This window comes from Ascidiella aspersa, chromosome 6, assembly GCF_963924565.1.
Source record: "Ascidiella aspersa chromosome 6, kaAscAspe10.2, whole genome shotgun sequence".
Taxonomy (NCBI): Eukaryota; Metazoa; Chordata; class Ascidiacea; order Phlebobranchia; family Ascidiidae; genus Ascidiella; species Ascidiella aspersa.
In genome coordinates this window covers 5,915,724-5,928,619 of record NC_139452.1, presented here as the reverse complement: position 1 = coordinate 5,928,619, position 12,896 = coordinate 5,915,724, and the positions used below count along the sequence as shown (strand labels likewise).

At 36.4% G+C, this 12,896-nt stretch overlaps 1 protein-coding gene and 1 long non-coding RNA gene across 4 annotated transcripts; one reads left to right on the top strand and one right to left on the bottom strand.

The window, feature by feature from the left end:
- Positions 1 to 2,338: 2,338 nt before the first annotated feature.
- LOC146139358 (uncharacterized) lies at positions 2,339 to 5,136 on the top strand. 3 transcript variants are annotated; one of them, XR_014501324.1, is made up of 4 exons: positions 2,339 to 2,672; positions 3,304 to 3,547; positions 3,893 to 4,017; positions 4,314 to 5,136. It is a non-coding gene; the product is annotated as an uncharacterized LOC146139358 (long non-coding RNA). The 3 variants fall into 3 exon arrangements; XR_014501325.1 differs by having other exon boundaries at positions 2,662 to 2,699; XR_014501326.1 differs by having other exon boundaries at positions 2,339 to 3,547; positions 3,859 to 4,017.
- Positions 5,137 to 8,488: 3,352 nt separating this feature from the next.
- LOC146139357 (cytochrome P450 4F6-like) lies at positions 8,489 to 11,576 on the bottom strand. Its single transcript, XM_083392000.1, has 2 exons — positions 11,003 to 11,576; positions 8,489 to 9,810 (listed from the first exon to the last, which is right to left on the bottom strand). Exons 1-2 carry the CDS (start codon positions 11,392 to 11,394, stop codon positions 9,081 to 9,083), a joined length of 1,122 nt encoding a protein of 373 aa, XP_083248126.1. The 5' UTR covers positions 11,395 to 11,576; the 3' UTR covers positions 8,489 to 9,080.
- Between the last annotated feature and the right edge of the window lie 1,320 nt (positions 11,577 to 12,896).

Sequence of the window (12,896 nt, the reverse complement as noted above, 5' to 3'; positions counted from 1 at the left end):
AAGAACAAATAACCCTATTTTAATGCCGTTTCGGAGAGAAATTGTGCCTTGGGGGGCATGATAATATAGTTAAATATTTACCAGTTTCATCCTAATTACCGAACTGGATAATAAGTTATTATGTAAGTCTTTCACGTATCTTTGGCCATATAATCAAAACCTAAATAACAAGCCTTAATACAATATGTTGCTTTTAAACTCCAAATTTTTTGGTGGACATAAGATGTTCGGACTACAACTCTATGCAAATTTTAACTCAGATAAAGGGAAACTCTTTTAAAAATGTTTGTACACCATCTGCACAAAATAAAGAATAAAAAAAGAAGGCAGCGGGTTGACCCCATTTTGGTTGCGGCAATTAGGCTACCGGTAATAATATTCAAAAATTATGCTTTTGCAAGTTTTTATGACATCATAAATGAAAAGAGACTACCGTCCCCGTGGCGTTTTAGTCTCAGGATTTTATTTCCAAGTTGGTGAGATAGGTAGGGCAGTGGTGTACCAGGATACAGCAGTTAACGACATTTTAGCAGTAAACAGCAGTTACTGTGCGACCAAGGCTGCATTTTTTGGTGAAGTGCTTGATAATGGGGAAATGGGTGCGCTGTGCAATCGACACTTTGATTACATCAGTGAAGCTATAACTATAAGCAGGGGTGAACAACACTTCGATCGCGATCGATCGTTTTATCGCAACATTTTAGCTGGTCGATCACGTTTGATTATATGTGTCGGATTCTAAAATAGCGTTTTTCAAGCAACATTAACAGGAGTATAGACCGAAAAACAAACCATAAACCTCAATAAATTGCTGAAACAGATTGTTTCTAGCAAAAAGTATGGAGTGTGATATGACACGGCTCGTATACATACGATGCATTTCCAAATACGTTTTAAATGCTAATCTCATTTTTTGGGTTGTCCTTATTTTTGGGTCCAGGTCTATGGCAACCCTGACAATAGGGTTAAGGTTACGGCAATTAGGTAGCCAGAATATTGGTTCAATTAGTTATTAGTATATTATAAAATATTGCAGATTTTATATTTACAACAATAATATTGAGTTCTGAAAAAAGATGTGCACTGTAATAAGACATCGGTCTAATTTTCTTAATGGGTTCGAATCATTCTATTATACGTTCAACAACATCGCAAAACACAGCAGTCGCAGGGAACAATGTAGGCATTGAATGCATTCATGCGAAGAATTCTTTAAACTCTCGTTAAGTTCAGTTACTTTGCAGGGTACATGTTTTCAAGAGTGTGTTAACAGTATAAAAGTCGTTTTAGGTTATACAAACTAGCTTGCGTAAAACTTCATTCAACGTTTCGAGTGGGAAAAGGTAGCCTACAACAAACCGTAGTGCCGTAATGGTGAAGTATTGTTTTTCATATTCCTTCGCGCAACATGTTTGCCCGCGAAGGTTGAAGCCAGACATTACGTCACAAAAAGGGGCTTTTCCGTGACAAGTCTTTAGGCTTAAATCTCGCCCGAGCTTTCCTTCGAAACGGGAACTAGACTAAGGTGGCTGCAAGTAAATCACAGGAGATTTCGCGAGTTAATTTAACTAATAGATAGCGTTGTACTTTGTTTTTCTTGTAGTAGATCACTATAGGACGTAACAAGTTGTAAAAACTATCGTATTGGGCCTAATATGGACTTACTCTCGGAAGAGTGATAATAACGTTCGTTTCTGTTCTTCTGCTTAGACACGTAGCACGTCATAACTATCGAAAGAGGTTTTTAGGGCAGGAAAGGTTGACTAGTAGGCAATTAAGCGAAAATTGGGTTAAAAAAACTATTCTACCCAATGCATATTTATATATTTAGTCAATTAAAAAGAGGAACTACCGCCTGCAGCATTGTAGAAATTGCACGCCCGAGCAACTACAAGGCCGGGTGTCGCTTTGTGATTGGCTGCGGCAAATGACGTCAGACAAGTCTTGTGACTCTATTACAAAACCTCGTCGGCGTCTTTTGTGCCTGGGTTTCTCGACGTGTGGCGCAGAGAATTAAGCACAATCCTCTATTTTTCAAAAAGTGCATTTTCGCACGCTTAACATAAAAGTTAGCATAGTATTGGTGCATTTACTATTACGAGAATAAGAAAAATCATTTTCGTTTTAAACGTCAAAGAAATTGCTTTCTCTTTTTTTATTTGATTTATTAAAAAACTCAACTATTATCTAATACGCAATAATCCCAACGGCCGCAACAGGTTTAAAGGTTAAGTAACTATTGATTTATATCCAATTTTTAGTTCTGATCAACGTCATCTTAACATAAATTCACCAAAATACATGACCAGAGTAAAATGCTAGTTAAAGTCTTTTTTCCATGGATTTTGGGCATCCTGTGTCAGATAAAAGTCGTGGAGGTAAGTGATTGGTTAAAAGCAAGAACTAAATTGCTAATGTGACAATTGTTTCGAATTACAAGTCTCATTAGGCTTCTAAATTGGAAATTATATTTTCAAAATAATTTATTTGTGTCACACCAAATTTAAAATATTTTTAACAACAAATTTTAAAATGGTGTCAGTCATACAAAAGCTTTCCTTAATACCGGGTTGAAGAAGGGGCTGACTTAGTTGATATACGTTTTAGACCCAGCAAAATGAACAAAATGAATTGATTTCCGACGACAGACATATTCCGGTTATAAGCAATAAGTAAGTTAACAATGTCTTCGAACAAAGGTGGGAAATCGGTAACTTTAAAATAAATGAATGGTGTGTTCGCAAAATTGTTATCGCGTTACCATGTGTTGTAAGTGTATTGTAATGACTGACTTGAGGTTAGTTCACTTGAGTATTTTTTTTAAATGACGTAATTTGGTTTGACTTGACTTAATGCTTGATTGACTCAAATGACTTGAATTGGACTAAAGTAATCGAGGCACACATAATTGAAAATTTTGAATCTAACAATCTAACACTTTTTTATTAAATTGGTTTATTTATCTTAACTTTTGCACGTGAAACAAGTAACTTGCTTTATGTTGGGGTTTTGCATTTTTTTTAGTTTAGGTATTGCTCAGCATTTTTAATAGTTTAACGATTTATTGTTTTACCAATGACTTGACTTTTAGTTGACTTGCTTTAATGATAACTTAGTCGAACTTGACTTGGTATTTTTTGAAGAGACTTGACTTGGGACTGAAATTATTTTACAAACGACTTAAGTGGGACTTAAGCCATTTTAAATGACTTGTTTACAACAGTGACGTTTTCTGAACGTCAATACCTTCGTTTTATATACCCACGATTGAATCATTCAAAATTTACATTTCTTGGACAACAGGTGCCGCGAAACCGACATTACTAAATCCATGTCCCAAATCAGGAATCGCATTTCTGCCTTGTTTGTCCGCTTTAAGCTGGAGCCCTTTTGTAAGCATTATCGTGCAAACGGTATTTTCGCGACAGCTTAACCCACCCAAGATACGATGAGGCATCTACAACTCATTTCACTGAGGGTCATCCCTTTGCTAGAACCGACCATACTGCGATGGCGAAGTTTACCAATGCCACAAACCCACTTACAGGTTAAAAGCTTTTCTTTTTTTTTGATTCTTTTGACTTTAGATAAATAAAAAAACAAGCAAAAGATGGTCATTTTCGTTTAAAGCTACGTTTTGTTAATTTCAGACAAATTGTTTACTCACTTTTATGGTTCAATCCAACAGATTTCAGATAAGAGCTGATTAACTATCATTTTTTTAATAATGCAAACCTTATTGTATCAAAAAACGTATTTAAACAAAGTTATGACAGTATATGCAACTGAATGTCAGACAAAAACACAAACCGTAAAGACATAATTATTGTTTGTGAAATTTTTTTTGATGCATGAAAGACAACGCTCAAATTCGTTACATGACTCTGTGTAGAGTCGACTTCCTCGGTTTGGGAAGTGCTACAGAAGATGTTGATGCCTAATGTCTGGTTCGGAGCTTTGGTGACACTGGTTGTTATTTTTATCATTTTTAAATGTCCAAAATCGGGAAAATGCCAGGTAATAGTGGAAGAACCGGAATTATTGTAGAGAAAATATAAGAGCAAATGTTAGAAAACTAGTCAAACTGAAGAAAAATCTTAAAATTCTCCAAATTGTTATTTTAAATGATATTAAGTTAGTGATCTAGTTAGATTGACAAATAAGGAATAATGGTCGTTTCACGTTTATGGCTTAAGTAAAAACCAACAAGATAAAAATTATATATAATAGTAATAACATTAAAATATATATATATATATTCAACCTCACATAAAAACATTTTAATATTTAAAAAGCTCATTTATTGGTTGCAGCGTATCCAAGAAATATGGGAATGGATAAAAAACCTCAGTTGCTTTGGAAAAGCAGAAAAGCACGCATACGAACCCGTGAAGTAAGTTTCTAAATTTAATATCCAATCAACACAAAAACAAAGATAGGAAAAAAATCCTCATATTTCTCACTTTCCACTCTCAAATGTGTTGCGCGACTACTAGATAAAACAAATCTCAGCTATCAACAATTTTCTAACCTTACACAACCCATCAATAACCTCAAACAGGGCCAAAACTCCAATGCCAAGACAGAAGCGCCCAAACCGGTCAAAGTAGGGCGTCTAAACGTCGACGTCAAAACAGCCGATGCCATACCGACGGCCCCGATCTTATTTTGGCCATTTAGACTTAGCAGAAATATTTTTTAGCAGAACAACACGTCAGAGGGTTGTACTATATTGTCCGACAGTACAACGAGTTGTGACAAAAAACGTTTCAAAATTATGCAAACTGCCAAAATCCCAATTTTCGTACGGTTTTACCCGACATAGAACGCTATTGGCCATCAGAGGTTTTCAACCCTTTTTATGTCGCGACCCCCTATAACTTTCTAAGCTATATTCTACTCCAAGTAGAAAAGATAGAATAACCTCTTTAAACTGGCAAGATTTTTAGTATTTATATTTGCTTTCTGTGAAAGCAAAACTAGTTTGTTTTATGTTATTTAGTGTGGGGTTTTTCCCCGATAATAGTAATAATGATGTTTGCATATGTTTTTTGTGTGAATTTATTTGGCGGTACGTTTCTATGCGTATAGGAATTAGTCCTTGAAAAAGTTAAGCGCGACGTAAAACAAGTTTAAAGAAACAAGATTTTCGATCTAATCCATTCATAAACCCCATATGTCATCAGTACGACGGAGCCAGGACAACGGAATGTTAACCTCGGTTTCCTAGCAACGGATGGTGTGACGAAACACCCTGGTGACGTCACTACAGTGTTGGAGTTGGGCGAAATTCGCGAACAAGCTGAGAGCAAGCTGGAAGCTGAACCCCTGTACAATGAAACCCGTTTCTACGAAAGACAAAGTAAGCGGGTTCCTGCTGTTGGTTATAGTAGTTGGTTTACCCCACGCAGGCATTTTCTGGTTAAGTGTTCTTTATCCGTCATATCAATGATTATTCAGGACAGTGAGTTGAATCTTTAATGATAAATCCTAACTAGGGAAGTCCGATAATATCGGCTCGGAGCCGATACCCGTTGCCGAGTGTTGGTATGTACAAATCTGATTACATTTATTGAATTTTTGTAATTCGCGTTAAATTTTGGCTCTTGCGTTTAACAAATATCTCAAATTTTCCTTTTTGTTGTGGAGCTTTAAAAAATAATTGCATGTATCTATTTTCGTGTAACTTTCATTCTGGATACCAAGTTCATATGACGTACGCGCACTTATTTTGCAATGAAAATACCTGTAGAGTGTTTGCTTGAAACGAAGCAAAATAAGTGCGTGGCATTTTCATAGTTGAACACGATCAAAAGATACGACCCTCTCTGTTTTTAGTTGAAGCAGTGAAGCGTGTGTTTTCGTCTTTGGGACGCACCGACGTTGTGTTCAACAAATCCTTCATCAAACGTTTTGGACGCCATTTTGGTCTGCACGAAATGTCTTTGACCACGTGCGATGAAAAGTCGGGTAAGTTTTCTTTTTTGCAGCAATAAAAGAGCGAAATTTAAATGTCATCGCACTTCTCTGTGAAGTAGGCTACATAAAATGTAAAAAAATCAAGACATAGAAATTTCATACTACCTCACCAAAGAGAGAAATGTGGGTCAGCTGACCCACCCATGAATGGATGTTGACAGAAACAAAACATATTTTTTTTTTTTTTTTTTTTTAAGTTGTTTTACGATTCGGCGTCAAAATAAATCGTTATTGTCTTGATCTTGTTGCAGATGATCTTATCGATTTTATGTATCAAGTGTTGATATTGATCCTAAACAGCCACGGAAGTACATTGGAACCAGCGAAAATCATTCAATTTCTCGAGAAAAACAAGCAGAAACTATTTGCTGAACTTCTTCAAAACCAGCTGGATCAACTACGTCCTCTATAACCAGATTTTTAATTTTTTTTTTTCAAATTTAAACGCATACATGATATATAACGAATTGTCTACAAAATTAATTTTTAGTTTTGTACGGTAATTTTTGATGAAATACTTTAAACGTATTCATCCATAAGCCACAAACGTATTAATTTGTGGCGACAAAAACCAGTGTTGTAAACAAGTCATTTTGATATGACTTAAGTAACAGTCAAGTCATTTGTAAAATAACTTAAGTTGCAGTCAAGTCATAATTAAAGCAAGTCAATTCCAAGTCAAGTCCTTGTCATAAAAATGACACGTTAACTATTAAAATTGGGTAAATTCGACCGATTATGAGCAATATCTTAACTAAAAATACCAAAAGGTAATAGAGGGATAGCAAACTGTTTTATGTGCAACAATTAGGATAAATAACCCAACTTATGAAAAACTGCCATTTCAAACCAAGTCATTTGTCTATAAGACTTAAGTCAAGTAAAGTTATTTTTCCCAAAAGACTTAAGTCAAGTAAAGTCATTTAAAACAGTGACTTAAGTGCACTTAAGTCAAGTCATTGACTGAAGTCATTACAACACTGCCCAAAATCCTAAAATCTCCCTACGTTATGCATTTCGCCTTTTCCCAACCCAGGTTTGATTTTTCCATTAGCACGAAACTCGTATCCTTTTTGCTTATTGCGTTGCCAACACGGCACGTTATTCGCAAAGCACCTGCTTTTGCTGCGTATATTTTTGATTGGCCTCTCTTCTACGGATAAGTATTTTACTTTATGTGAAAACACAATTGCTCCGTGAGGAGTATTTCAAAAGTAGTGTTTCAAATCTACTATTATTTTAAAGACACAACGAAGAGAAGGTCAACATCTCGCTTGTATATATATGGGCTCCTTGGAGCCGAAAGAAAGTGGTGGCACAGGAGCAGTTTTTGTAATGCATCGTAACTAGGTTTGTCCGATAATATCAGATCGGAGCCAATGCCAAGTGGGACTATCGGTTCTCGTCCGATACTATGGTGGTAGCGGTGCCAAAAAGATTTTAAATTAATATAGAAATTTAAGCCACGATATACGATCCAACGCGTTAATTCTACCTCGAAAGATAAATATATAAAAATAGTAGGTTCTATAGTATGATAAAACTTGAAAGCGTTAAACCATTTTATGCTCATCCATCCGCAATATCCAACATAGTAATATGCTATTCCACCTTTACACTTTACAGTTGGCGTCAATATCAGCTAAATAAAATTTGGTACTGCGCCTGCGCACGTCAGACTCGGGACTCGGGGGTTTTTACGTTATCTTACTCGAGTCCCGAGTCCGACTCCAGCAAAACAAACCGACTCCGTCGAGCCCCGAGTCCCAACTCCGACTTCGCAGCCCTATAGTTACGAATGCATGTGATACAGCTGCTCGAATTCTGCTTAACACCCTTTACTGTTGAACTGACCCCGAGCGTTCAAACGATGTTTAGCGGCGACATTGGAACTTTAGTGGAGTAGTTATTCCTTCCGTTTCCAGTCCCCTTTTAAACACTGCGCAAGTGGTGTCAGATAACCTTTTGTAAATATGTGTATATACAAAATCCGTGTAAATAGGCCTACTGATGCTGCGTTATTATTGGAATACAAGAATAAATTTGACTCTACAATATATTTTGGTAATTTTGTTTGTAAACTAATAATATTCAACGAATGTGATTTTAACTTTACAATTTTAACTGCTCGAAATTTGATTTCAAGTTCTGTACCATTATTGCGAAGGCTTATTCTTCCTCCAGTTATCATTGTACATTGCTCGGTAAATATAATATAAAAACTACTTTTTGTGAGAGAAAACTTGTACTACAGGAGAACAGGACGACGGGTACAGGCTATATTGCTTGGTTTTAGAGATGAGGGCAGTTAGTATACTGTTTGTCCTGCGCCAAGAAACATCAAAGGATACACGAATGTTTCAGTAAGTCCTTACAAATTATAACAACTAAACTTACCACACAGATTCGGTATGGCGTTTAACACTGGCCGCTTACATTTGCTACGCAGCTTAAGGAGTTTAGTCTATTTCGTTAGCAAATAATTTAGAGTAGCACAGCATGCATTGTACGTATTTATCTAATTGCAAATAAAAACACAAAAGGAAATAAGTGTCCGAGAGGCATAGATTAATAAAATTTGACATAAAAAGATGAATATAATTGGAGGTATGTGTTAATGAGGTCAATTTTTGTTAGCGAAAACACAAACAATACGCATAATAGAAAACATGACGTTGACGATGGAGGGCTAATTGTTTGGAACATGATTAAAAAAATAGGGTTAGTTGTATTAAGAAACGAGCCACGTGTTTAAACAAGAAAAAAATATAGAAAAAGCTCTTGGGTAGATTTCTCGTTTAAGTACATCAATGCTTACCCTATTTACTTCAAAAACCCATTTTCAGAACATTTTCAACCCTTAAATGTGTCGACTAAAAAGTTAAAATTGCAAACCCGCTTGCTCTCATTTAAGGTCTAATTTCAATATACAACTTTCACATAAAATACAAAACGGCACAACACAAATACTCCATAATCTAAAAAGGCCTTTCCAATACTGACTTTGAGTCTTTTCTTGGTTTTGACTATTGACATATTCTATTTAGACATATATTGTCGTACAACGGTAAAAAAGATTTTTCGCAAAGCAGCAACAAACATTAATCTATGTTCTCCAGCTTTCTCAACCTTACATTAATCCCGTTCTGGGACCTCAGTACAATGCTAGGCAATTCAATGGGCTCTGGCGTTTCCGCGTCCACCGTAAGTTTGAAGTTCCTCAGGATATGACAGAGGGTCACTTTGATCTCGTTCATGGCGAAAGTCTTCCCGATGCAGTTGCGGGATCCGGCCGAAAAGGCAACAAAGGCCAGCGGATCTTGCTTTGCAACGTTATCGGGAGAAAATCGTTCCGGGTCGTATTCAAGCGGATTCTGCCAGTTCAACTCGGAGCGATGAATGACCCAAATGTGAACCATTGACGAGGTGCCCGCTTCCACCTCCAGTTTTCCTCCGGGAGTGTATTTATCCACAAAGGTCGTCTTCTCGTTGAACTTCCTGGCAATAGTGAGCACGGGAGGATGAAGACGCAAGCTCTCCTTGATGCACATCGAGAGATAAGTGAGCTGGTGGAGGTCATCCCACTCCACATCTTCCCTGCCTCCCATGATCTTTATCACCTCTTCTCGACATCTCTGCTGGTAGTCGGGGTGACGAGCCAGGTTGTACAGCAGCCAGCATATTCCACTTGCAGTCGTGTCGTGACCTTCAAAGAGAAAGGTGTCAACCTCGTCTCGCATCTCTTTGATGGAAAGTCCTCGTCCATTTTCGTCTTTGCTCCTCAGCAAAATGTCAATGAAGTCAAGATGCTTCTGCTTTGGTAAAAAATCCCTGTTAAGAAATCAGTTTTTTTTAAATATATACATCATTTAAAAACTTTGTCTGTGTTGTGTTCAACGCCTGTAACTGTGACAACACACAGAAAACCAAATGTAAAAAAAGAGTAGGGCAGAACGAAGTGATGCTTTACAATTTCACTTTAAGATTCTGAAGCATCATAATTATATGCTAAAGGTTAAACTATGTTTTCCTTAAGTAAAGTAATTCGTTGCAATATATATTAACTAATTAATTTAGGTTAAATAATTACAGTTAACTATTGAATTTACTAATTTAGGCCCTAATTTGTATGTGCGTTTTTTTATTTAACCATGTTACCAGTAAGCTGCAACCAATGTACTTTGGCAAAAATACGCATTTTGCAAATAAATAGTTAGTAAAGTAAAAGGCTGATTATTATTTATTTTTACATAATGCCAAAGAGTTTTTGGGTTTGATGCAATGTCATGTTGACCGATAATAAATGCCTCTCAAAAGATTACACAGATTTCAAACTTCCTAAAGATGTTGCACAAGTTTTGACAACTCAATCAAATAAAAGAAGGCCATTTTTCTTAAAATCAGCTGTGAACATCATTGGAACATTATGTGCATCATAAAATGTATGCTTTATTGTTTTCTATTAACAGAAAATACATCCAATAAATAACAGGGATGATGTCCAACAAGTTGTTGAACAACTTTATCAAGTCAAGTTTATTATCTGCTGTACATTTATATTTGGGCAAACACCGGAAATTGCCTTAAAGTAGATATAATTACACAGTCAGCCTTAATCTGGATCTGGAGCACAATATTTCGCCAAAAAATGTTGGTTTAGTACAGTGGTTCTTAAACTCTTTTACCGCGGATCCCTAAAAAAATGTTTGTTTCGCATGGAAGATATTAGGCAAGAAATAGTGGTGATTGCGTCATAAGTTGACGATACTTTAAAAATAGACGCCCAAAATATGTTTGTTTCTGGCTTAAAAAATGTGAAAGTGAAACGGAGTACAAACACATCAAATGCAAAATACATTTTTTTTAATTAGAATCTTTTCTTTGACAAGTTGACTACTTTCCCAATATACACTAACATTTCAATTGGGCCTTCATGGACCCCTTAAACCAAGTTTAAGCCCCCCAAAGGTGTCTATGGAATCAGCTTAAGAGGATATTTTCGAAATGTCAACTAACTCCTTACCCATGACTTTCTACTGCAGCTTCACCAAGACTTTTGTTTGCCAATTCCATTTCTAGAGCAACCTTTCTTTCCCTGATCATCCTTTCTCCTTCGCTGTGAACATATTCCTTTGCTTTTCTAAATCTTTGTCCAGGCGAAGACAGCCAAAAGATCCAATCAATCATCAGAATAGGAAGATGGACCCGCTCAATTATTATTGCAAGGAGCTCATGAACAGATTTCACATACTGGTTGTTTGAGTCTAACTGGCAGTTGGTCTTTGTTGACATTGTGCATTGCAGCATGACGTCCATTGTTAGCATACTAATGTCGTCACTAACATCGGTAACGACTCCATGTTTTAGCATCCATTTAGTTACGAGAACTTTGGCGCACCGGTTGTATATTTCCATGTAGGGCTTGAGGACGTTAAAGTGAAAAGCGGGAGTCAAAAGTTTGCGATTTCGCTGCCACTTGTCACCGGAAGCGGTGAGGAGTCCATCGCCGAGCCACGGACAAGAAATCCGTAAATCAGCTCATCCTTTGGCGCTGAGCTGTAAAAAAACTTTGCCAGAGTGGCGGGGCGATGCGGGTCCACAAAGATCTTAAGCGGGCCAAGCCACGATACGAACATGCCCTTAAGACGGACCATTTCGCTGAGGCGCTTCTTCAGGCCTTTATCTGTGGGTGGAAAAAGAAGAGTGTGGCCAAAGAACCAATGTGAAGGTGATGAACAACCTCTTCTGGTCAAGTCCAAGCATTTTCTGTAGTGAATTATAAAAGGCTTGACATATTTATGCAAGAGGTAGGCAATCAGGGATAGAAGGAAGATTTCGATATAGAGTCGTGAAAATATTAAGCCTTGGCTCGTAAGCAGATCAAAGAAATCGGAAAACATTGTTTCTTAAAAAGATAACAAACATCTACAAAAAGAGAAATTCAATTTTTTTTTATGTTTTTAATCAACAAACATGATAACCCAGTGTGGATTAAAGTTTTTACCAATTTTACTAACAATGTTTATTGTTTAACAAGAAATGACATACATACAAAAATGTCAGTTATCATGAAACATCATTACCGTAGATGTTAAAAAAATATGTGCTTATATCTTACTTTAAATACATAATTTCAAGTCATGTCACTTTCTACATATAAAATCTCAGCCGCAACAATTTCAATCACTTGTCTACAAAAAACAAATTTATGGTAAAAACTGAGAAGCTTATTTTATTCAGCCAAATTTTGTTTTGTAGCAGTTCTGCAAACAAACTTATGACAACCAATTGTTTAAAAAAATAAGTGAATAACATATTATTTTCTAACAATATCTAATCCTACAACGGTTATTAAATTACACATAATAAGTGGGTTAATGTGCAAGTTAGCGTTTGGGCGAGGGTAGGTCAAGTATTTTTATTATATGGGTAACACTAATTTACAGAATGATAAATGGTCGGAATGCTCACAGTATTATTATTAAATATAACAACACTTGACCCACCTTCACCCAAACGCTTACCCCCACCCTAACCCAAATATTGTGCGTTGGTTTAATAATTATTTTAACGGGGTAACACTCAAATTAGTGAGCGTTCAGGCCATTCATCATTCCGTAAATTAGTATTACCCTTATTATATTCATTTAATAATATTGCATAACCTACCCTAGCCCAAACGTTAACCCACACCCTAACCCAAATAATGTGGGTTGTGGTAGGATTCTAGACCAGCGCCCAACACTGCTTTAGATTGAGAGTATTATAGGCCAGAGAACTCACAATTTAAAATACCAAAGCGAAGAACGCAGCTCGAAATTCTTTGCGTAATATCTCCTGAAGTAAACAAGATATCAATTAGAAATTTTTACACACTTAGGGCACATTTTAATTTTAGGGCCGAATTTTACTGAATA

Bases quoted from the DNA above. Each gene is read 5' to 3' on its own strand.
- LOC146139357 (XM_083392000.1), bottom strand. From the start codon at position 11,394: ATGGAAATATACAACCGGTGCGCCAAAGTTCTCGTAACTAAATGGATG. The intron at 9,811-11,002 runs GTAAGGAGTTAG...ATTTCTTAACAG, and splicing joins GCTGCAGTAGAAAGTCATGG to GGATTTTTTACCAAAGCAGA.